The sequence below is a fragment of the Rattus norvegicus genome, chromosome 2, assembly GCF_021556685.1.
Source record: "Rattus norvegicus strain SHRSP/BbbUtx chromosome 2, alternate assembly SHRSP_T2T, whole genome shotgun sequence".
Classification (NCBI taxonomy): domain Eukaryota; kingdom Metazoa; phylum Chordata; class Mammalia; order Rodentia; family Muridae; genus Rattus; species Rattus norvegicus.
This window is the reverse complement of record NC_141535.1, coordinates 7,230,572-7,253,980: the sequence shown is the minus strand read 5'-3', so window position 1 is coordinate 7,253,980 and position 23,409 is coordinate 7,230,572. Positions and strand designations below refer to the sequence as shown.

Below are 23,409 nucleotides of genomic sequence, written 5' to 3'. Positions count from 1 at the left end.
TGGTAAGGGGGCTGGATGGGCACTGCTCCTCTCTTGAAGTTTGGTTCTGCATGAACCCCAACAATTTTTGATAGGTGAGTGCTCTCTTAGTCCAGATGCCCTCCATCTCAATCTCCCAGGGCATTGGCAAATGTCCAAGCCAAAGTGTATCTTTAGAGGCCCAATAGGGTGTGGGAAGCAAACAGACTACTGACCTCTGACTGGTGATAGGGCAGGGATGGGATGGAGAGAACCCTGTGGGAAATGAAGAATCTACTGCCCTTTCTCTGAGCACTTTCAGCCCAGTTCTTACAGTAAAGCACTTGCTCTTCTCCTTCCCACAGAGGAAAGTGCCATTGACCACTGTGCCCTGCAGTTCACACTTTCCAGTGCCTCTGAATTGTGACCGCTCTGTGTAGTCTGAAATCCAGAGTAGTTCAGTCTTTAATAGTACCCTTCTCACAGTGAATCCTGGCTCCAAACTCTTAAGAAAGTGTGAGCAATAAGTCACCTTCAAAACAAATCACAATACTGGACATGTAAGGCTTATATGGACTAGGGGTTTCTCCACTGCTAAAACGGGCTGATGGTATTACTGTGGCTGTCTGCACTTTGCCTTGCTGAGTATTCTGGCATGAAGACATCCCCTAAGCCTTGCTGGGGACCTAAGTTGGAGTTTCCAATTTGTTTTCTCTGAGTTGCCTTGCTGTTTCTTTGTCTTTTAGCTCTTGTTCACCTGTTTTGATTCCTATAGCTTTTTCCATTTTCTTTCTTCAGAATATACTTTGTTGTACTGACTCTTCCCACTTGCAGAGTCATGTAAAGGACATTTCTGTTCCACCATCTTCCTACAGAAGACATCAGTGCAGTGCTTTGAAGGTAGATTCAGTTCTGGTTTTCTTGAAAGGATAGCAGTGAACAATTGGGGCTTTCAGCTGTTCTCCTGCCTCCTGACTGTCCTATAAAACACTGCAACATACATGCTCCTTTGTCCCCTTCAGTTTTGACCCTGCCTCTTCTACCTCTTGCTTGCTGGGATTATAGGCTTGCAAACCGTACCCGATTCATATATGCATTGCTTGAAACCAAACCTAAGACTTTTGTGCATAGTAGGCAAGAACCCTACTAACTGAGCTGCATTATATTTCCAGCCCTCCCTGACCAATCTAGAAGCAGCTTGTCAACACACACACCAGTTGTGGGAAAAGTTTAATACTATTATATATTGTAATATGATAAAAGTTGACAAATATATAAGTTATGATGAAATAAAAATTGTTAAGAGAAGTTTTGAAAGGCCAAAGTAACCAAAGGATATGCCATGTTCATAAATTAGAAGAATGTAACTGGTAACTTATAAAAACATTTTTATGAAGGTCCAGTGATTCACCACAAAACTGGACTAAGAATAGACAAAACAACTAGACATAGAGAGTTTATAAACAGTCCTACATACAAATAAATTTAACTTGTGACAATAAAGTTCCTGATAAATAAGGGTAGATTAGTTGGGTGCCATTGGGCTGTGTGTCTCTTAACTCATACCAATTTCCACATAGATTATAAATCTATAAGTGAAAGACAATATAGCTTCTAGAATATAACAGATGAGAATGTTCTCATCATCTTGAGTGTAGGTCATAATTTATTTAAACAGGAAAAAAACCCACAATATAAAGAAAAGTATTAGTAAAGTAAACTACATTAGAATTAAGAAATTGTACATTAAAAGATTCTGCTATGCAAATGAAAGGATAAGTCATAGGATGAAAAAATGAAATTTACCTATATGATATCAAACAAGAATATCTTGAAATATATTTTCAAAGCAAAATCAATAACTTAGAGAGTTAGACATCTCTCAGAAAAATAAAAGACTTTAACAGAAATTTATAGACAAGACATCCAAATGCCCAGGTAATTTATGAAATGGAAATCAATCTCATTAATAATCAAAGACATGTAAATTAAAATCAATATTATAATATGCACTTTCAAAAATGACTAAAAATAGAAACTCTTGACAGTATCAAGATGATACTAATGATAACATATAGGACTGTTGTGATCTGCTAGGATGTTTTAATTGCTAACACTCACTTTAGAAGCTTTTTGCAACATCTATTAGTGATAAAATGTATGCAGATCTGATAGCCTATTGATTTCACCAAAGAACCTGTCCAAAGACATGTATGTTCAGACTAGGAAGAGTCTAAGCTGCCCATGCGTAGTTGAATGGCAGAAGGAATGCAAACTACTAGAACACTCTACAACAATGGTCAGAGATAGACAGCTACAGAGTAACGCCTCTACAACAATGGTCAGAAATGGACAGCTACAGAGTAACGCCTCTATAATCTGAGCAGCTGCAGAAAATGTAAATGAAAGTGTATATTATGATTCAATCTATGTACATTCTAAAAAGCTGAATTGCCCACAAGTCAAAATAGTAGTCACTTAGATGTGAGAGAGGGAAGAATGGCTGCCATAGACAATGAGGTTTGACATACGAGTAAAGTTGAAATAGACCAATAGACTTATAATAACTCAAGGCAAGACCTTTCTTGTATTATGTTTTTAATAAAGCATATATGGATATTTATTAACAAAGGGAAACTTATAATTGATAAAACCTTTTATATTGTTATCATAAACAGCACTTATAATCAAAATGCAGTACTGTGTTCTTCAAAGTCACAGACCCCAAATAATGGACTAAAGGTCTCATGAGACAATGGCAATAACAAGTCAATAGAACCCCCTCAAAGCAAATGTTAAACTGTTTTGACTAAATTTCTCTAAATAGTAATTAATTTTGGAGAGATAAAATAATTCTAATTCTATAAGCGAATTGGACCGGGTGGTAACTTTGGCTTTTCAGAAGAGCAAACATCTAATCTGAAATCATTTTGCATAGGCAGCACTGTGCCTTGACTTAGGACTGGTAACATTAAAGCTAGTGCTAGATGACACCTTAGATACAGGGCCTGCCGTCTTCAACAAGGCATGAAGTACCTTCATCTCTACAATCTAGCAGTTAACTTACCAAATAAATTAGCGCTGCATAAGAAGCATACATTATGCTAGTTAAGGCAGTTTTTGCTGGAAAAGAAATGATTTCAAACAAAGAACCTTTTCTGACCTGCAAAAACAAAGCGAAAGTTCATTAAAATGAAATTTTCAATGTTTCAATGTTCTATTTCACAATATTATTCTGAGAAGTTAAAATTTTTACCTAATAAAAGGTATCTGTATTTAGTTATCTGTGCCTTTTCACACTGTGAAGATGTACTAGTTCCTGCTTCTCCTTTTAGCAAGAAGATGCTTCCTTTTACTAATAAAAACCTGTGACAAATATACACAAATCTGAAGTCTCTATTTCGGAAACCAGAACTATTTCAATGTTTAGCTGTGAAATGTGTTCACTAGGAGGGATTCCCTAAATATTAGAAAAATTCTTTGTCTTTTTCTAACACTCGTAATCATTCTTTACTAAATTATTCACAACCTCAATTAAGCAAACAGCAATCAAAATACTAAGCATTTCCTGGAGATTAATGACCCGCTTAGAAATGTTAATCATGGGGCTGCTGTAGGCAGTCATGACCTTAGATGAACGTTAAGCTTCAGGCAAGTCTCTGCTCATAACCAGCCTGCTGCCCTGAAGGGTTTATGCTAATAATGAATTTGCCTCTTACGAGTTTCTGGTTTCTGGTAGCAGATGTTTTTGCCTTTAACATATCAGTATAACATATTCAGCTTAAGGGGCTCATTCCTATGGGGTTACCTCTGTTGTTTTGAACAGGCTATGAAATGAGGGCCTTTAGATAAATATTTCCTTCCCTCCAGCAGTGAAGTAGCAGTTAGCCATGCTCCTCTGAAGTAAGAGCTAAGCCACATGAAGCAGCTTCAGTGACTGTCCAATGATAGGGCTGTAACTAATAAAATCATAGAGAGGCACAATGGATAGTGCATGCATGCTAAGAACAGTGTGTGCATTGCCCTTAAAAATTATTTATAATGCTGAGACTGGTGCTTCAGCTCAGTGGGAAAGTGCTTGCCTGGCATGCACCAGTTTTGAGTTATTCCCTGGCATCACCAAAAACCAAAATAAAATTACCCACACATAGGAGTGGGTAAATCCAGCTATTTGGGGGACTGAGGCAGGAGGATTCCTTCACCACAGCAATTTGAGGTCAGCCTGGGCAGTATAGGAAGATCTCATTTTGCAAAGGCTATTTACACTATCCTTCTCCTCCCTACCCCCCTCCCCAAAAAGCCAAAATAATTACTGATAGCAGAAAGGTTAGGAAAATGAAATCTAACCAATAATATATTCTGTAATCTTTAAGAACATGCTTCTGAAGTGTATATAATAACATTTTATTGAATAAACACTTCATTCTGTTACTGATGTCATGCTCATTTTGTAGGCTGACATGATAGTACTGGCTGATTGTCACAGCTACTCAGACCAGCCTGGAAGGAACGGAACAAGGTTAGTTCAACTAAAACAGCAACACAGCCAAATATATGCTTTATAAACACTCTGTTTTATACTTAAAACCACCTCATAAAGGTGGCATTTTTGCTTTTCTCATTCCACAGAGACCCAGGAGAAAGGAGACAGAAGTGACCCTCAACATAGCTGCTGAAAGTAAAGTGAGGTTCCAGCAAGGAATCACATCCCAAGTCTAAGCCCTAACTGGACCAGTGAGCTGTGCTGCTGGAAGGCTTTGCTCATCCGAGTGGATAGTAGTACCTGGAGCTAGAATCGTTTACGTCAAGCTTTTGCTAGGAAGACAAGAGCATGCTTACAGTACTTCGTGGAACTCCTGTACAAAGAGAATAATAAATGACTTGACAGACATTAGTATCTCATGCACATGAGAAAGAATGACATTAGAGCTGTATGCCTAGCAAATGGGAAAACTGAAAAGAAAAGTGAGCCAAAGTAATCTCTACTGGTGGGAGTGCAGAGCATGGACTCCTCCTTCATAAGGATGAGGTCAGTGCTGAGGAGGGTATGAGATTTTCGGGGCATGGCTACCATAAATTGTCAATTTATGAAAATTCATTGAATTACACATTAAGTGGTTTGCATACTTTTTGATTATATAGCTCTGTTAGTTTTGATTTAGAATTTAATGATTCTATCTGGATTTTTTTCTTTTTCTTTCTTTTTTTTTTATTATTAACTTGAGTATTTCTTATATACATTTCGAGTGTTATTCCCTTTCCCGGTTTCCGGGCAAACACCGCCCTCCCCCCTCCCCTTCCTTATGGGTGTTCCCCTCCCAACCCTCCCCCAATTGCCGCCCTCCCCCCATAGACTAGTTCACTGGGGGATCAGTCTTAGCAGGACCCAGGGCTTCCCCTTCCACTGGTGCTCTTACTAGGATATTCATTGCTACCTATGAGGTCAGAGTCCAGGGTCAGTCCATGTATAGTCTTTAGGTAGTGGCTTAGTCCCTGGAAGCTCTGGTTGCTTGACATTGTTGTACTTTTGGGGTCTCGAGCACCTTCAAGCTCTTCCAGTTCTTTCTCTGATTCCTTCAACGGGGGACCTATTCTCAGTTCAGTGGTTTGCTGCTGGCATTCGCCTCTGTGTTTGCTGTATTCTGGCTGTGTCTCTCAGGAGCGATCTACATCCGGCTCCTGTCGGTCTGCACTTCTTTGCTTCATCCATCTTGTCTAATTGGGTGGCTGTATATGTATGGGCCACATGTGGGGCAGGCTCTGAATGGGTGTTCCTTCTGTCTCTGTTTTAAACTTTGCCTCTTTATTCCCTGTCAAGGGTATTCTTGTTCCCCTTTTAAAGAAGGAGTGAAGCATTCACGTTTTGATGATCTGTCTTGAGTTTCATGTGTTCTGTGCATCTAGGGTAATTCAAGCATTTGGGCTAATAGCCACTTATCAATGAGTGCATACCGTGTGTGTTTTTCTGTGATTGGGTTACCTCACTCAGGATGATATTTTCCAGTTCCAACCATTTGTCTATGAATTTCATAATGTCATTGTTTTTGATAACTGAGTAATATTCCATTGTGTAGATGTACCACATTTTGTGTATCCATTCCTCTGTTGAAGGGCATCTGGGTTCTTTCCAGCTTCTGGCTATTATAAATAAGGCTGCTATAAACATAGTGGAGCACGTGTCTTTTTTATACATTGGGGCATCTTTTGGGTATATGCCCAAGAGAGGTATAGCTGGATCCTCAGGCAGTTCAATGTCCAATTTTCTGAGGAACCTCCAGACTGATTTCCAGAATGGTTGTACCAGTCTGCAATCCCACCAACAATGGAGGAGTGTTCCTCTTTCTCCGCATCCTCGCCAGCATCTGCTGTCACCTGAGTTTTTGATCTTAGCCATTCTCACTGGTGTGAGGTGGAATCTCAGGGTTGTTTTGATTTGCATTTCCCTTATGACTAAAGATGTTGAACATTTCTTTAGGTGTTTCTCAGCCATTCGGCATTCCTCAGCTGTGAATTCTTTCTTTAGCTCTGAACCCCATTTTTTAATAGGGTTATTTGTCTCCCTACGGTCTAACTTCTTGAGTTCGTTGTATATTTTGGATATAAGGCCTCTATCTGTTGTAGGATTGGTAAAGATCTTTTCCCAATCTGTTGGTTGCCGTTTTGTCCTAGCCACAGTGTCCTTTGCCTTACAGAAGCTTTGCAGTTTTATGAGATCCCATTTGTCGATTCTTGATCTTAGAGCATAAGCCATTGTTGTTTTGTTTAGGAAAATTTTTCCAGTGCCCATGTGTTCCAGATGCTTCCCTAGTTTTTCTTCTATTAGTTTGAGTGTGTCTGGTTTGATGTGGAGGACCTTGATCCACTTGGACTTAAGCTTTGTACAGGGTGATAAGCATGGATCGATCTGCATTCTTCTACATGTTGACCTCCAGTTGAACCAGCACCATTTGCTGAAAATGCTATCTTTTTTCCATTGGAGGGTTTTGGCTCCTTTGTCAAAAATCAAGTGCCCATAGGTGTGTGGGTTCATTTCTGGGTCTTCACTTCTATTCCACTGGTCTATCTGTCTGTCTCTGTACCAATACCATGCAGTTTTTATCACTATTGCTCTGTAATACTGCTTGAGTTCAGGGATAGTAATTCCCCCTGATGTCCTTTTATTGTTGAGGATAGTTTTAGCTATCCTGGGTTTTTTGTTATTCCAGATGAATTTGCAAATTGTTCTGTCTAACTCTTTGAAGAATTGGATTGGTATTTTGATGGGGATTGCATTGAATCTGTAGATCGCTTTTGGTAAAATGGCCATTTTTACTATATTAATCCTGCCAATCCATGATCATGGGAGATCTTTCCATCTTCTGAGGTCTTCTTCAATTTCTTTCTTCAGTGTCTTGAAGTTCTTATTGTACACATCTTTTACTTGCTTGGTTAAAGTCACACCAAGGTACTTTATATTATTTGGGTCTATTATGAAGGGTGTCGTTTCCCTAATTTCTTTCTCGGCTTGTTTCTCTTTTGTGTAGAGGAAGGCTACTGATTTATTTGAGTTAATTTTATACCCAGTCACTTTGCTGAAGTTGTTTATCAGCTTTAGTAGTTCTCTGGTGGAACTTTTGGGATCATTTAAATATACTATCATATCATCTGCAAATAGTGATATTTTGACTTCTTCTTTTCCGATCTGTATCCCCTTGACCTCCTTTTGTTGTCTGATTGCTCTGGCTAGAACTTCAAGAACTATATTGAATAAGTAGGGAGAGAGTGGGCAGCCTTGTCTAGTCCCTGATTTTAGTGCGATTGTTTCAAGTTTCTCTCCAGTTACTTTAATGTTAGCAACTGGTTTGCTGTATATGGCTTTTACTATGTTTAGGTATGGGCCTTGAATTCCTATTCTTTCCAGGACTTTTATCATGAAGGGGTGTTGAATTTTGTCAAATGCTTTCTCAGCATCTAATGAAATGATCATGTGGTTTTGTTCTTTCAGTTTGTTTATATAATGGATCACGTTGATGGTTTTCCGTATATTAAACCATCCCTGCATGCCTGGGATGAAGCCTACTTGATCATGGTGGATGATTGTTTTGATGTGCTCTTGGATTCGGTTTGCCAGAATTTTATTGAGTATTTTTGAGTCGATATTCATAAGGGAAATTGGTCTGAAGTTCTCTTTCTTTGTTGGGTCTTTGTGTGGTTTAGGTGTAAGAGTAATTGTGGCTTCATAGAAGGAATTCGGTAGTGCTCCATCTGTTTCAATTTTGTGGAATAGTTTGGATAATATTGGTATGAGGTCTTCTATGAAGGTCTGATAGAATTCTGCACTAAACCCGTCTGGACCTGGGCTCTTTTTGGTTGGGAGACCTTTAATGACTGCTTCTATTTCCTTAGGAGTTATGGGGTTGTTTAACTGGTTTATCTGTTCCTGATTTAACTTCGGTACCTGGTATCAGTCTAGGAAATTGTCCATTTCCTGCAGATTTTCAAGTTTTGTTGAATATAGGCTTTTATAGTAAGATCTCATGATTTTTTGTATTTCCTCTGAATCTGTAGTTATGTCTCCCTTTTCATTTCTGATTTTGTTAATTTGGACACACTCTCTGTGTCCTCTCGTTAGTCTGGCTAAGGGTTTATCTATCTTGTTGATTTTCTCAAAGAACCAACTTTTGGTTCTGTTGATTCTTTCTATGGTCCTTTTTGTTTCTACTTGGCTGATTTCAGCTCTGAGTTTGATTATTTCCTGTCTTCTACTCCACCTGGGTGTATTTGCTTCTTTTTGTTCTAGAGCTTTTAGGTATGCTGTCAAGCTGCTGACATATGCTCTCTCCTGTTTCTTTCTGCAGGCACTCAGAGCTATGAGTTTTCCTCTTAGCACAGCTTTCATTGTGTCCCATAAGTTTGGGTATGTTGTACCTTCATTTTCATTAAATTCTAAAAAGTCTTTTATTTCTTTCTTTATTTCTTCCTTGACCAGGTTATTGTTGAGTAGAGCTTTGTTCAATTTCCAAGTATATGTGGGCATTCTTCCCTTATTGTTATTGAAGACCAGCTTTAGGCCGTGGTGGTCTGATAGCACGCATGGGATTATTTCTATCTTTCTATACCTGTTGAGGCCCGTTTTTTGACCAATTATATGTTCAGTTTTGGAGAAAGTGCCATGAGGAGCTGAGAAGAAGGTATATCCTTTTGCTTTAGGATAGAATGTTCTATAAATATCTGTTAAGTCCATTTGGTTCATGACTTCTCTCAGTCTGTCTACGTCTCTGTTTAATTTCTGTTTCCATGATCTGTCCATTGATGAGAGTGGGGTGTTGAAATCTCCCACTATTATTGTGTGAGGTGCAATGTGTGTTTTGAGCTTTAGTAAGGTTTCTTTTACGTATGTAGGTGCCCTTGTATTTGGGGCATAGATATTTAGGATTGAGAGTTCATCTTGGTGGATTTTTCCTTTGATGAATATGAAGTGTCCTTCCTTATCTTTTTTGATGACTTTTAGTTGGAAATTGATTTTATTTGATATTAGAATGGCTACTCCAGCTTGCTTCTTCTGACCATTTGCTTGGAAAGTTGTTTTCCAGGCTTTCGCTCTGAGGTAGTGTCTGTCTTTGTCTCTGAGGTGTGTTTCCTGTAGGCAGCAGAATGCAGGGTCCTCGTTGCGTATCCAGTTTTTTAATCTATGTCTTTTTATTGGGGAGTTGAGGCCATTGATGTTGAGAGATATTAAGGAATAGTGATTATTGCTTCCTGTTATATTCATATTTGGATGTGAGGTTATGTTTGTGTGCTTTTCTTCTCTTTGTTTTGTTGCCAAGACGATTAGTTTCTTGCTTCTCCTAGGGTATAGCTTGCCTCCTTATGTTGGGCTTTACCATTTATTATCCTTTGTAGTTCTGGATTTGTAGAAAGATATTGTGTAAATTTGGCTTTGTCATGGAATATCTTGGTTTCTCCATCTATGTTAATTGAGAGTTTTGCAGGATACAGTAACCTGGGCTGGCATTTGTGTTCTCTTAGGGTCTGTATGACATCAGTCCAGGATCTTCTGGCCTTCATAGTTTCTGGCGAAAAGTCTGGTGTGATTCTGATAGGTCTGCCTTTATATGTTACTTGACCTTTTTCCCTTACTGCTTTTCATATTCTTTCTTTATTTTGTGCATTTGGTGTTTTGACTATTATGTGACGGGAGGTGTTTCTTTTCTGGTCCAATCTATTTGGAGTTCTGTAGGCTTCTTGTATGCCTATGGGTATCTCTTTTTTTAGGTTAGGGAAGTTTTCTTCTATGATTTTGTTGAAGATATTTACTGGTCCTTTGAGCTGGGAGTCTTTACTCTCTTCTATACCTATTATCCTTAGGTTTGATCTTCTCATTGAGTCCTGGATTTCCTGTATGTTTTGGACCAGTAGCTTTTTCCGCTTTACATTTTCTTTGACAGTTGAGTCAATGATTTCTATGGAATCTTCCGCTCCTGAGATTCTCTCTTCCATCTCTTGTATTCTGTTGGTGAAGCTTATATCTATAGCTCCTTTTCTCTTCCTTTGGTTTTCTATATCCAGGGTTGTTTCCATGTGTTCTTTCTTGATTGCTTCTATTTCCATTTTCAATTCCTTCAACTCTTTGATTGTATTTTCCTGGAATTCTTTCTGGGATTTTTGTGTCTTCTCTCTATGGGCTTCTACTTGTTTATTTCTTTTTTCCTGGAATTCTTCCAGGCATTTTTGCGATTCCTCTCTGTAGGCTTCTACTTGTTTATTAATGTTTTCCTGTGTTTCTCTAAGGGAGTTCTTCACGTCTTTCTTGAAGTCCTCCAGCATCATGATCAAATATGATTTTGAAACTAGATCTTGCTTTTCTGGTGTGTTTGGATATTCCATGTTTGTTTTGATGGGAGAATTGGGCTCCGATGGTGCCATGTAGTCTTGGTTTCTGTTGCTTGGTTTCCTGTGCTTGCCTCTCGCCATCAGATTATCTCTAATGTTACTTTGTTCTGCTATTTCTGACAGTGGCTAGACTGTCGTATAAGCCTGTGTGTCAGGAGTGCTGTAGACCTGTTTTCCTGTTTTCTTTCAGCCTGTTATGGGGACAGAGTGTTCTGCTTTCGGGCGTGCAGTTTTTCCTCTCTACAGGTCTTCAGTTGTTCCTGTGGGCCTGTGTCTTGAGTTCACCAGGCAGGTCACTTGCAGCAGAAAAGTTGGTCTTACCTGTGGTCCCGAGGCTCAAGTTCGCTCACGGGGTGCTGCCCACGAGCTCTCTGCCGCGGCAGCAACCAGGAAGATCTGCACTGCCATTTCTGGGAGCTTCAGTGCACCAGGGTTCCAGATGGTGTTTGGTGTTTTCCTCTGGAATCAGTAATGTGTGCAGAGTGCAGTCTCTTCTGGTTTCCCAGGCGTGTCTGCCTCTCTGAAGGTTTAGCTCTCCCTCCCATGGGATTTGGGTGCAGAGAACTGTTTATCTGGTCTGTTCCTTCAGGTTCCGGCGGTGTCTCACACGGTGGCTCTTAACTGGCTGTAAATCCTGGACCAGGGATGCTAGCGCCCTCCCGTTTTTTTGTTTTTTGTTTTTTTTTTTTATGTATTAAAAATACAACTAGCTTTTTACAGGAAAAATTGTCAGAAATACACTAAAATTGTAGTAAAAGCTTTTTGTAATAAAAGTTGTTTGAAAAGTACAACTTTGTATCATTTATATAGAACATTTCTTGAAGGCCAACTTTTTTTCTAACAGTGTTACTAGCATTGTTTTAATCTCTAAGATACCAGTCGCCGAATCTGCCCCCCGGAGTTAACTCTGTGGCACAGCTCCCTGTACCCAATCCCACTTGGAGAGAGCTGATCTCCCAGGAGTGCTGTCACTCCTAAGTTCACAGGTGAGATGAATACTTTTGCTCCAATAACCGGCCAAAGAGGGACCTGCCAGGAGACCACAGGGCTCCGGAACCACTCAGCAACTGGGGAAAGGATCCTTCCAGTCTCCATCTGCCCCCCCGGAGTTAACCCTGTGGCACAGCTCTCTGTACCCAAATCCCACCCAGAGAGAACTGATCTTCCAGGACCACTATCACTCCCAAGTTCACAGGCTCACAGGCTCATAGGAGGGAAAGGCTCCAGTCAGAGACATCAAGACCAACTAACACCAGAGGTAGCTAGATGGCAAGAGGCAAGCACAAAGAACCTAAACAACAGGAAGCAAGGCTCTTTGGTATCAGAACCCAGTTCTCCCACCACAGCAAAGCTCCAATACCCCAAACACATTAGAAAAGCAAGATTTGGATTTAAAATCACATCTTATCATGATGATAGAGGACTTTAAGAAGGACATAAATAATTCCCTTAAAGAAATATAGAAGAGTATAGGAAACAAGTAGAAGCCCTTAAGGAGGAAACACAAAAATCCCTTAAAGAATTAAAAGAATATACAGACAAACAAGTGAAAGAATTGAACAAAACCATCCAAGATCTAAAAATGGAAATAGAAACAATAAAGAAATCACAAAGGGAGACAACCCTGGAGATAGAAAACCTAGGGAAGAGATCAAGAGTCATAGATGCAAGCATCACCAACAGAATATAAGAGATGGAAGGGAGAATGTCAGCTGCAGAAGATATCATAGAAAAGATTGCCACAACAGCCAAAGAAAATGCAAAATGCAGAAAGCTCCTAACCCAAAACATCTAGGAAATCCAGGACACAATGAGAAGACTGAACTTAAGGATAATAGGTATAGAAGAGAGCAAAGATGCCCAACTTAAAGGGCCAGTAAATATCTTCAATAAAATTATAGAAGACTTTCCAAACCTAAAGAAAGAGATGCCGATGAATATGCAAGAATCCTACAGAACTCCAAATAGATTGTACCAAAAAAGATATTCCTCCCATCACATAGTAATCAAAACACCCAATGCACAAATCAAAGAAAGAATATTAAAATCAGTAAGGGGAAAAGATCAAGTAACATATAAAGGCAGATCTATCAGAATTACACCAGACTCCTCAACAGAGACTCTAAAAGCCATGTAGATTAATACAAATCAATCCATTCTTATCACCTTGTATAAATTTCAAGTCCAAGTGGATCAAGGACCTCCACATAAAACCAGGTACAATGAAACTAATAGCAGATAAAGTGGGGAAGATCCTTGAACTCATGAGCATATGGGAAATTTTCCTGAACAGAACACCAATGGCTTATGCTCTAAGATCAACAGTAGACAAATGGGACCTCATAAAATTGCAAAGCTCTGTAAGGCAGAGGACACTGTCAACCAACAGATTGGTTGACAATCCTACATCTGATAGAGGACTAATATCCAATATATACAAAGAACTCAAGAAGTTAGACTCGAAAGAATCAAATAACCCTATTAAAAATGGGGTACCAAGTTAAACAAAGAATTACCAAGTGAAGAATATCAAATGGCTGAGAAGCATTTAAAGAAATGTTCAACATCTTTAGTCATCAGGGAAATGCAAATCAAAACAACCCTGAGATTCCACCTCACACTAGTCAGAATGGCTAAGATCAAAAGCTCAGGTGACAGTAGATGCTGGTGAAGATGTGGAGAAAGAGAAACACTTCTCCATGGTTGGTGGGATTTCTACTCTGGAAATCAGTCTGGTGGCTCCTCAGAGAATTGGTCATAATACTACCTGAGGACCTAGCTATACCACTTCTGGGCATAAACCCAAATGATGCTCCAACATATAACAAAGACACATGCTCCACTATGTTCATAGCAGCCTTATTTATAATAGCCAGAAGCTGGGAAGAACCTAGATGTCCTTCAACAGAGGAATGGATACAGAATGCGGTACATCTACCAATCATGTACTACTCAGCTATTAAAAACAATAACTACATGAAATTCTCAGGCAAATGGATGGAACTAGAAAATACATCCTGACTGAAATAACCCAGTCACAAAAGTCACACATGTATGCACTTGTTGATAAGTGGATATTAGCCCAAAAGCTTGGAATACCCAAGACACACTTCACAGACCACATGAAGTTCAAGAAGAACAAAAACCAAAGTGTGGATGCTTCAGTAATTTAGAAGGAGGAAACAAATACTCAAGGGAAGAAATATGTAGACAAAGTATGGAGCAGAGACTGAAGGATAGGCCATCTAGATATTCCCCCATCTGGTGATTTATCCCATATACAGACATCAAACCCAGACACTAAGGTGGATGACAAGAAGTGCTTGCTGACAGGAGCCTGATATAGCTATCTCCTGAGATGCTCTGCCAGAGCCTGACAAATACAGAGGTGGATGCTCACAGTCAAGCATTTGAGTGAGAATGGGGTCCCCAATTAGGGAGTTAGAGAAAGGACTGAAGTAGCTGAAGGGGCTTCCAACCCCATAGGAAGAACAACAATATCAACCAACCAGATCCCCCCAGTGCTCCCAGGGACTAAACTACCAAATAGTACCAACCAAATAGTACATGGGAGGGACCCATGGCTCCATCTGCATATGTAGCAGAGGATGGTCTTGTCAGACATCAATGGGAGGAGAGACCCTTTGTTCCTGGGAAGGCTCAATGCCCCACTGTAGGTGTATGCCAGGACAGGGAGGCAGGAGTGGTTGGGTGGGTGGGGCAGCACCCTAATAGCAGATAAAGTGGGGAAGATCCTTGAACTCATGAGCATATGGGAAATTTTCCTGAACAGAACACCAATGGCTTATGCTCTAAGATCAACAGTAGACAAATGGGACCTCATAAAATTGCAAAGCTCTGCAGGGGGAGAGGGGATGGGATAGGGGGTGTCCAGAGGGGAAACCAGGAAAGAGGATAGTATTTGAAATGTAAATAAATAAACTATCCAATAAGAAAAAAAAATCTATGAGGTAGGACACAGGTTCAGAAAGATTAGCCCCTTCTATACTGTCACAATTATATTGAAAAGGCACAGGGTATTGTGTTAGTGAAATGTCTAAACTATACATGTGCTCAATGCCCTGAATGTTTCATTTTGGCTTACTGCTGCCACTTCTGAATGAAGAACAAACCTGGCCACCAGTATTTCCGTGACTCTTAGTAAGGGATTTATGGAATGCAAAAACAAATCATGGGCCAAGAGACCTCTCAGCTAAAAGTGAGGGAGTATATTGTTAACTGTTTTCTTCTTTCCTTTTTGAGGCCACACCAACACAGATATAGGAACTGATGCCTTCTTTCTGCTTACAATTAATGCTTTCTATTTCTTTAATAGATCATCCTCATAGGAAATATATTTCCTCTAATTTTGGCTACTCTCCCCATAATTCAATGTGGACAATGACTCAGTGTCCCTGGCTAAGGAGTCTTTGGAAAATGAATCAAAGGCTGCATTTTCTTTTTTTTCCCAGAACAGTGGGAATGGCACCATGCTTTCAAACCTAACTGTATGGCTACAGGACACAAGTACACAGGTAAAGAGCATGAGAAAGAAAGGCAGATATATTCACTTCAACAGGATACCTCTTTGTACAGGAAAAGACTCATTTATGTGCATGGGGGAAAGTCTGTGTGGGATGAGTAGAAGGTCTCATAACAAAATAAAAGAGGTGTCTGTGTAAGAAATCATACTTTGTTTCACTACACACTTCTCTCAGATTTATTCTTTCATCAAAAGGTAATTAAAATGATTAGTTTCAAAATGTATTGATGATTCTTGTTACAACTGTGAGTAATTAATTTTGTACATTGCCTAAGGTTTGTTGATTTCATTATCTTACTATTTTCAATTTCTGTAACATCCCCATAGGATATATATTTGGTCCAAAATTTATGTGGCTACCAGCAAGTAATATTTTCCAGTTTTGCAGCTCACATGCTTTGGTGGTTTAAATAAGAATGGCCCCTATACCCAATTTAATAAAAATGGAAGAAAAAAGGGGCCCCTATAGGTGCATATATTTACATGCTTAGCCATCATGGAGTGAGCCTTTTTGAGAAAGAATAGGAGGTGTGGCCTTGTTGGAGGAAGTGTGTCACTGGGATGAACTTTGAGGCTTCAGGAGTTTCTCTCTCTTGGCTGATGACCAGGATATAGCTCTCAGCTACTTCTCCAGCACCACACCTGCTCCTGTCATGAAAATAAACTAAGCCCCTGACACTGTAAGCAAGTCCCCAATGAAGTGCTTTCCTTTATAAGACCAAATCAGTGATCATGGTGTCACTTCACAGCAATAGAACACTGATTAAGACACATGCACTGCATGGTTTTTACATCGTAAACCACCTTGCTTCATTTCTGCCTGATATCAAGAACAGTGTATAGAAATGTATAGAAAAAATAATAAACAGGAGCTGTTTGGATAAATATGAGCTGTATTTACATTATCTTGGTCTGTCTGAAATATTTTATCTTAAATTTGTTTTATTAATTTCATTTATTTATATATTTTAAAAGTATAGTATAAATGCTATGTCAATATTTTTAGTTTGGTTACATTAATATGCACAATATATACACATTTTTGAGACAAGGAAAAATTTACATAATTGACTGTCTCATCTCGTAAAGCACCTGTCTTCATTTTCTTTTCACTAATAATGACATAAATCACAAGAAAATCATGTTTGAGCAGCTGAAAAAAATAAAGATTTAATTATACATAACCAGCAGAGTAAAGAATTGCCAGGCCTGACTTCTTTCATGCTGTTCAGAATCACAACATGAAAGGGATAGGAGACGCGTCAGGGACAGCTCTGACTCTGTAACTAACAAACAACTGTAAATGTGCTGACGCTGTGAACAGGCAGGCCCAGCAAGGAAGGGCCTCATACAAGTTGGCAAGAGCTACATGGCCATGCCTTTGTGTAACTTACCACAGTGGTAAGTTTAAGACTCCTAGCACTCCACAGTACAGAAGGTTTTGGTTAGCATCTTGTGGAACATCATTCCAGAGAAATGGTCCAGTAGAAGTCAGATGACCTGACTTTTTGATCAGCTTGGAGTAGTATGTCTTTGAGAAGTTCTTTTTTGGGGAAATGTCCTCTTTCCTCAGGTCTGAATCATAGCTCCTAGGTTAGTGTTGGGGCAGACCCATCAAGAACCCACAGAAACCCTGATATTTGTACTTTAAACTCTTAACTGGTGTGCTCCCTGAAGGGTGCAGGGAAGGTGGTGGTAGTGGTAGGGTTGTTTTTAGAAAACTCACCTCAACCTGAAAAGAGGCATGAGTTCAGTTGACTTGAGTAAATATCGAGGAAGTACAGGGCTTCAGGTTCACTCAGGTTTTGCCCCCATTTTACCTCATGCCTCCCATAACGCCTGTACACAATAGAAACAGTCATCTTATCTCGACCCAGAAAGAGCTCTTAATTCTCTGGCGACACATTGATTGGCCTTCCAGAATCAACAGCTATGTCTGGAGCTGACGTGTCTTGGCTGAAGTCAGCATTTAAGCTGATTATCTAGGTCACTGCAGCAAGAACAGCTGCAGGCTTTGCTCAGCTAGGCAGCTTTCAGGCTGGGTGGATATACCACTCTGAAGTACTGGTGCTAGGGATGTTGGAAACCTCTAGGGAATTCTCCACTCTCCATTTCTGAGACTTAACATCATTAGCTACTCTCCTATCACCGCAGTCTGAGGTCTGCAGAACCTGGAAGAACTTGAGAAGAAACATGACTCAACATTCATCTGTCTGTACAGTCAGATGCAAAGGAAATTTCTAACAAGATAGCAATGAAGAGGCCAAACCCCAACTTCTATACTCTACTCGTGACTGGTCATTGGAATTTTTTGAGTATCGAGTGTAGATTTAGGCAGCTCATGTATGTATTTTAAAGGTTAAGAAATACTCGCATGCTCCAGATCCATTCAAAAGACTCAGGAGTCTGTCTTAGGGGCTCTGGGCCAGTATCCTCTCTCTGCTCATCTTAAGGAAACCATTAGTGTAAATTTAATGGCTTAGCTCTCCCTGTACTGTACCAAATAGCTCAAACATCATTCTAGTTATTGTCAGTGTCCTAATGAAAATGCTTCTGTTTCCATGTTTTAAGGGAAATAATCTGCTTCACTGGTATTTAATATTAATAAAAGAATTTAGATAGAACTAATTAAATTGTTACAGGTTAAAATAAAATGCTTCTATCATTCACCACTTTCAGATCAGAGACTCAACAGGGCACTTGAAGACTATCTTTAGACCATGAAATATAGCTTCAAACTGGTTATAGGCCATCTACATTCCCCACAGCCATGTTTACATAAAGTAATATTCTCTAGGAGGTCACACAGCTTACTACTTTGAAAATTAATTCCAGCTATCACCTCCTTGAAATTCTCCACCATAAAGCTTTGCCTGGAAGCAGCTGGGAAAATCGACTGAGAGTTGTTAACAATGAACATAGTTTCTCCATGTTATGACTAAGAGGTACCTTATGTGGTGAGACTCACTTAGTATACTACCACCATGGAAACACTGTCCACAGAGCAACCCTTCCCACACTTCACATCTCATGCATCCCTTTGTTGTGCCTTTGACCCTCTGGACTAATGTTCACATTCATGCTTCCATATATACCTTCACTGAGCCTTCAGGTTCTGAAATTGCATGCCTCTTCTGGATCCTTCCACAATCTGCTTTGCACCCTTCGGTCATGCACTTGCTACGTTTGACTGACAGTACCTACATGTTTACCTATTAGCTCCATGAGGCAAGGATGATACCCCTGAATGCCTGGTACCCAAACAAGTGATTGTATATATCAGGTTTCAATAAATATTTGCTGGGTTAATTGAAAGGTTGCTATACTTTACTTACTTCCCAAAAGAAATGTAGACATTTTATATTAAATTGTAAAAGAAGATGGTAGAAAGATGGTCTAGTTACATGACAGGCTAACATGGAAACATTCACATAAAACCACTGAGAAGTTCCATTTAAAATTAAAAACCCAGAACTTCATGTAAGGCCAAGTCTATTAAAAAGAAAGATAAATCCCTGTGCCAGGAACAAAGCAGGAATGGCCAGGGTAGCTTGTGAGCTTGTATCTCAGGCACCCGGGCACTTACTGGACTACCAGATGAGTTTTAATATCCAGCAGCATTTGAGGCTTGGATAGACACATGGTGGATGAAAGGATTTGCTGAGCTGCAGTGTCAGGGAGACTGAGACTCAAACTGTAACCAGCACAACAGAAGCAGAGGAAGCTGCTCCCTGACTGGGGCTGGCATTTTCTCTTTGTCATAATGCTTAGAGAGCTGTGTGAATGATGCAGCCAAGCCTGGACAGAAAAAGCTTGAAGGCTGGTCTCAGGTTGTCCATATGCCATATGTCCAGGGCACTAGCAAAATTCCTCCAGGAGAGCTCTGTATCAAGTACAGAGGACATTACTAATGTGAACTCTGTTGGAGAAGTTCCAGTTAAATACAATCATAAAACATAAGGAAATAGTAGCTCCTAATATTTCAAAGAATAACCATTTGAAAGACCATACACACACATATGTGCAAAATTATTGAAAAAGTTTAAAGAAAGACTTGAAAGGGAAAAAAAAACAAAAACAAAAATGAAAAAGAACAAACAGAATCCTAAGGGAAAGAACTCACAGTTCCTCTCAAAGTCCTTAATGTGGGGCAAAAAGGAGACAGCTCATTTGGTAACATATTTGCCATAGAAACAGGAGGCCTTGGGTTTAAACATGTAAAGCTTGGTGGCACACACTTGTAATCCCAGTGCTGGAAACAGAGAGAGGAGGATCCTGGACTTCCTGCGGGCTTAGTGACAGACTCTGTCTCAAACAATACAGTGAAGAGATAGGGAAGAAGATTCTTGATGTCAACCTTTGGCCACTATACACAGTCACCTTTACACACACACACACACACACACACACACACACACACACACACGCATGCATAAAAAGAAATTAATATGTTTTAAATTTAAGATACCCTTTGGACATAGCTAATTACTCAAGATGCTTCAAAGAAAAGAGAAAGAGCGAGGCCCTGTGGTGCACACCTTTAATCTCAGAATTTGGGAAGCTAAGGCAGGTGGATCTCTGTGAGCTTGAGGTCATCCTGGTCTACAGAGTGAGTCCCAGGCCAGCCAGAGCTACATAATAAGACCCTGTGTAGAAAGACTCAGGGTTGGGGTGCACAAAACTAAAGTTACATAGAGTGAAACAAGAGGGCAGGGTGTAGCTCAGTGATGGGGTGCTTGCCAACATGCACATAGTCCATGCATATGCACAGGGAAACATCTATAAACATGTTTACCAAAGCACTGTCTGTTTAAGAAAGGAATTGGAAATTAAATTTTTCATCTTACCAGGTCAAACTCTAGATTATCTTTCCTTATTCCAGAATACCAGAGAGAAGCTAAAATAAACCCTAGCTACATTTATTAATAATGTTAGATAAAATCCAAATCCGGTGGAGGAGAGAACTGAACTCTCAGAAGTGTGGACATTTCACATCTGCTCACATTCCTGGCCCAAGAAGAAACCGCCTAGTGCCCTCTGGGCACAGGAAGCTAGGAGCAGTCATGGGCAGGACCATTCTGGTTTCTGCCTGTGCCCAGAGCAGAAAGCCAGTTCCCAGGAGCACTGACACACCTGAGAGATGTCATCTCTTCTGCTCCGAGAGACCCACCTACAGACCCCGGGACACACAAAGGCAGGAGCAGTCTGGTACAGGACCCTCCTGGTTTCTGTCTGAGCCTGGAGCTGAGCCGGTGCCACCGCTCTCTGTACCCAGATCCCACTGTAAGAAAACAGGTCTACAGGAGTGCTGACATGCAAGCATACAGGAAGGCCAAACTACTGTCAGAGACAGCAAGACAAGCTAATACCAGAGACAACCTTATGGTGAGAGACAAGCACAGGAACCTAAGTAACAGAAACCAAGACTACTTGGCATCATCAGAGTCCAGTTCTCCCACCAAAACAAATACTGGATATCCAAACACATCAGAAAAGCCAGATTTGGATTTAAAATCACATCTCATGTTGATGATAGAGGACTTTAAGAAGGACATAAATAACTCCCTAAAGAAATACAGAATAATACAGGTAGAAGCTCTTAAAGAGGAAACACAAAAATCCTTTAAAGAATTAAAGGAAAACACACTCAAACAGATGAAGGAATAGAACAAAACCATCCAGGGTCTAAAAATGGAAATAGAAACAATAAAGAAATCACAGAAGGAGACAACCCCGGACATAGAAAACCTAGAAGAGAGATCAGGAGTCATAAATGCAAGCATCACTAACAGAATACAAGAGATGGAAGAGATTTATCTTAGGGGCATCAGATACCATAGAAAACATCAACACAACCATCAAATATAATGTAAAACACAAAAAGCTCCTAACCGAAACATCCAGGAAATCCAGGACACAATGAGAAGATCAAACCTAAGGATAATAGGTATAGAAGAGAACTAAGAATCCCAACTTAAAGGGCCAGTAAATATCTTCAACAAAATTACAGAAGAAAGAGATGCCCATAAACATAAAAGAAACCTACAGACTCCAAATAGAATGGACCAGAGAAGAAATTCTTTCCATCACATAATAGTCAAAACACCAAATGGACAAAACAAAGAAAGAATATTAAAAGCTGTAAGTGAAAAAGGTCAAGTAACATATCAGAAGGCAGACCTATCAGAATTACACCTGACTTCTCATGAGAGGCTATGAAAGCCAGAAGTTCCTGGGCAGATAGATGTCATACAGACACTAAGAGAACACAAATGCCAACCCAAACTACTATATCCAGCAAAACTCTCAACATAGATGGAGAAACCAAAATATTCCATGACAAAACCAAATTTACACAATATCTTTCCACAAATCCAGCCCTACAAAGGATAATAGATGGAAAACTCCAACACAAGGAGGGAAACTAGACCCTAGAAAAAGCAAGAAAGTAATCTTCTTCCAACAAACCCAAAAGAAGATAGTAACACAAACATAATTTCACCTCTAACAGCAAAAATAACAGGAAACAACAATCACTCTTCCTTAATACCACTTAACATCAATGGACTCAATTCCCCAATAAAAAGACATAGACTAAAAGATACTTAAACAGGACTCAGCATTTTGCTGCATACAGGAAACACATCTCAGTGACAAAGACAGAAACCACCTCCAAGTAAAAGGCTGGAAAACCATTTTCCAATCAAATAGTCCCAAGAAACAAGCTGGAGTAGTCCTTCTAATATCGAATAAAATCGACTTCCAACCAAAAGTTATCAAAAAAGATAAGGAAGGACACATCAAAGGAAAAATCCACCAAGAGGAACTCTCAGTCCTGAATATCTATGCTCCAAATGCAAAGGCACCTACATTCATAAAAGAAACCTTACTAAGGCTCAAAGCATACATTGCACCTCATAAAATAGTAGGGAGAGATTTCAACACCCCACTCTTATCAATACACAGAGCATAGAAACAGAAACAAAACAGAGACATAGAGAAACTAACAGAAGTTATGAACCAAGTGGATTTAACACATATCTATAGAACACTTCATCCTAAAACAAAAGAATATACCTTCTTCTCAGCACTTCATGCTACCTTCTCCAAAATTGACCTACAATGGGTCATGAAAAAGGCCTCAACAGATACAAGAAGATTGAAATAATGCCATGCATCCTATTAGATCACCATGGACTAAGGCTGGTCTTCAATAATAACAAACATGACAGAAACCCTATATACATATGGAAGTTGAACAACACTCTACTCAATGATAACTTGGTCAAGGAAGAAATAAAAAAATTAAAGACTTTTTAGAATTTAATGAAAATGGAAGTGCAACATATCCAAATTTATAGGACACAATGAAAGCAATGCAAACGCATGCTTTGTAAGAGGCAAACGCATGGTTCTGAGTGCCTCCAAAATGATACTAGAGAGAGCATACATTAGCAGCTTTGCAGCACACCTAAAAGCTCTAGAACAAAAAGAAGCAAATAAACCCAAGAGGAATAGAAGGCAGGAAATAATCAAACTCAGGTTTGAAATCAACCAAGTAACAAAAAGAATATAAAGAATCAACAAAACCAGGAGCTGGTTCTTTGAGAAAATCAACAAGATAGATGAACCCTTAGCCAGACTAAACAGAGGACACAGAGACAATATCCAAATTAATAAAATCAGAAATGAAAAGGGAGACATGACAATAGAAACTGAGAAAATTAAAAAAAAATCAGATCCTACTACAAAAGCCTATACTCAACAAAACTGGAAAATCTGGATGAAATGGACAATTTTCTAGACAGATACTAGGTACCAAAATTAAATAAGGATCAGATAAGTCATCGAAACAGTCCCATAACTCCTAAAGAATTAGAAGCAGTTATTAAAAGTTTCCCAACCAAAAAAGACCAAGACGAGATGGATTTAGTGCAGAATTCTATCAGATCTTCATAGAAGACCTCATACCAATACTGTCCAAACTATTTTACAAAAGAGAAACAGAAGGAACACTACCCAATTCCTTCTATGAA

General features: G+C 39.5%; 2 protein-coding genes across 11 annotated transcripts in view; one reads left to right on the top strand and one right to left on the bottom strand.

Moving 5' to 3' along the window:
* Rfesd (Rieske (Fe-S) domain containing) overlaps positions 1–11,618 on the top strand; it is a 32,470-nt gene extending 20,852 nt beyond the window's left edge. For 3 of the 9 annotated variants that reach the window (XR_015665029.1, XR_015665035.1, XM_087625417.1), the window contains 2 exons: positions 4,413–4,477; positions 4,588–5,081. Coding sequence is in view for 6 of the 9 variants with exons in the window: in XM_087625417.1 (XP_087481543.1) it covers positions 4,413–4,477; positions 4,588–4,615 (93 nt within the window). In the remaining 3 variants the exon portion in view is untranslated. Of the gene's footprint in view, positions 1–4,412; positions 4,478–4,558 lie in introns of all 9 variants that reach the window. The other 6 variants (XM_087625415.1, XM_087625409.1, XM_087625404.1 and 3 more) reach the window with 3 other exon arrangements.
* Positions 1–23,409, bottom strand: part of Spata9 (spermatogenesis associated 9) — a 38,007-nt gene that overhangs the window by 3,425 nt on the left and 11,173 nt on the right. The window contains 1 exon segment of one of the 2 annotated variants that reach the window (NM_001106399.1): positions 3,026–3,121. The exons of the other annotated variant lie outside the window; for it this stretch is intronic. Within the exon segment in view, the coding sequence (NP_001099869.2) occupies positions 3,026–3,121 (96 nt within the window). 2 annotated transcript variants of the gene reach the window in all.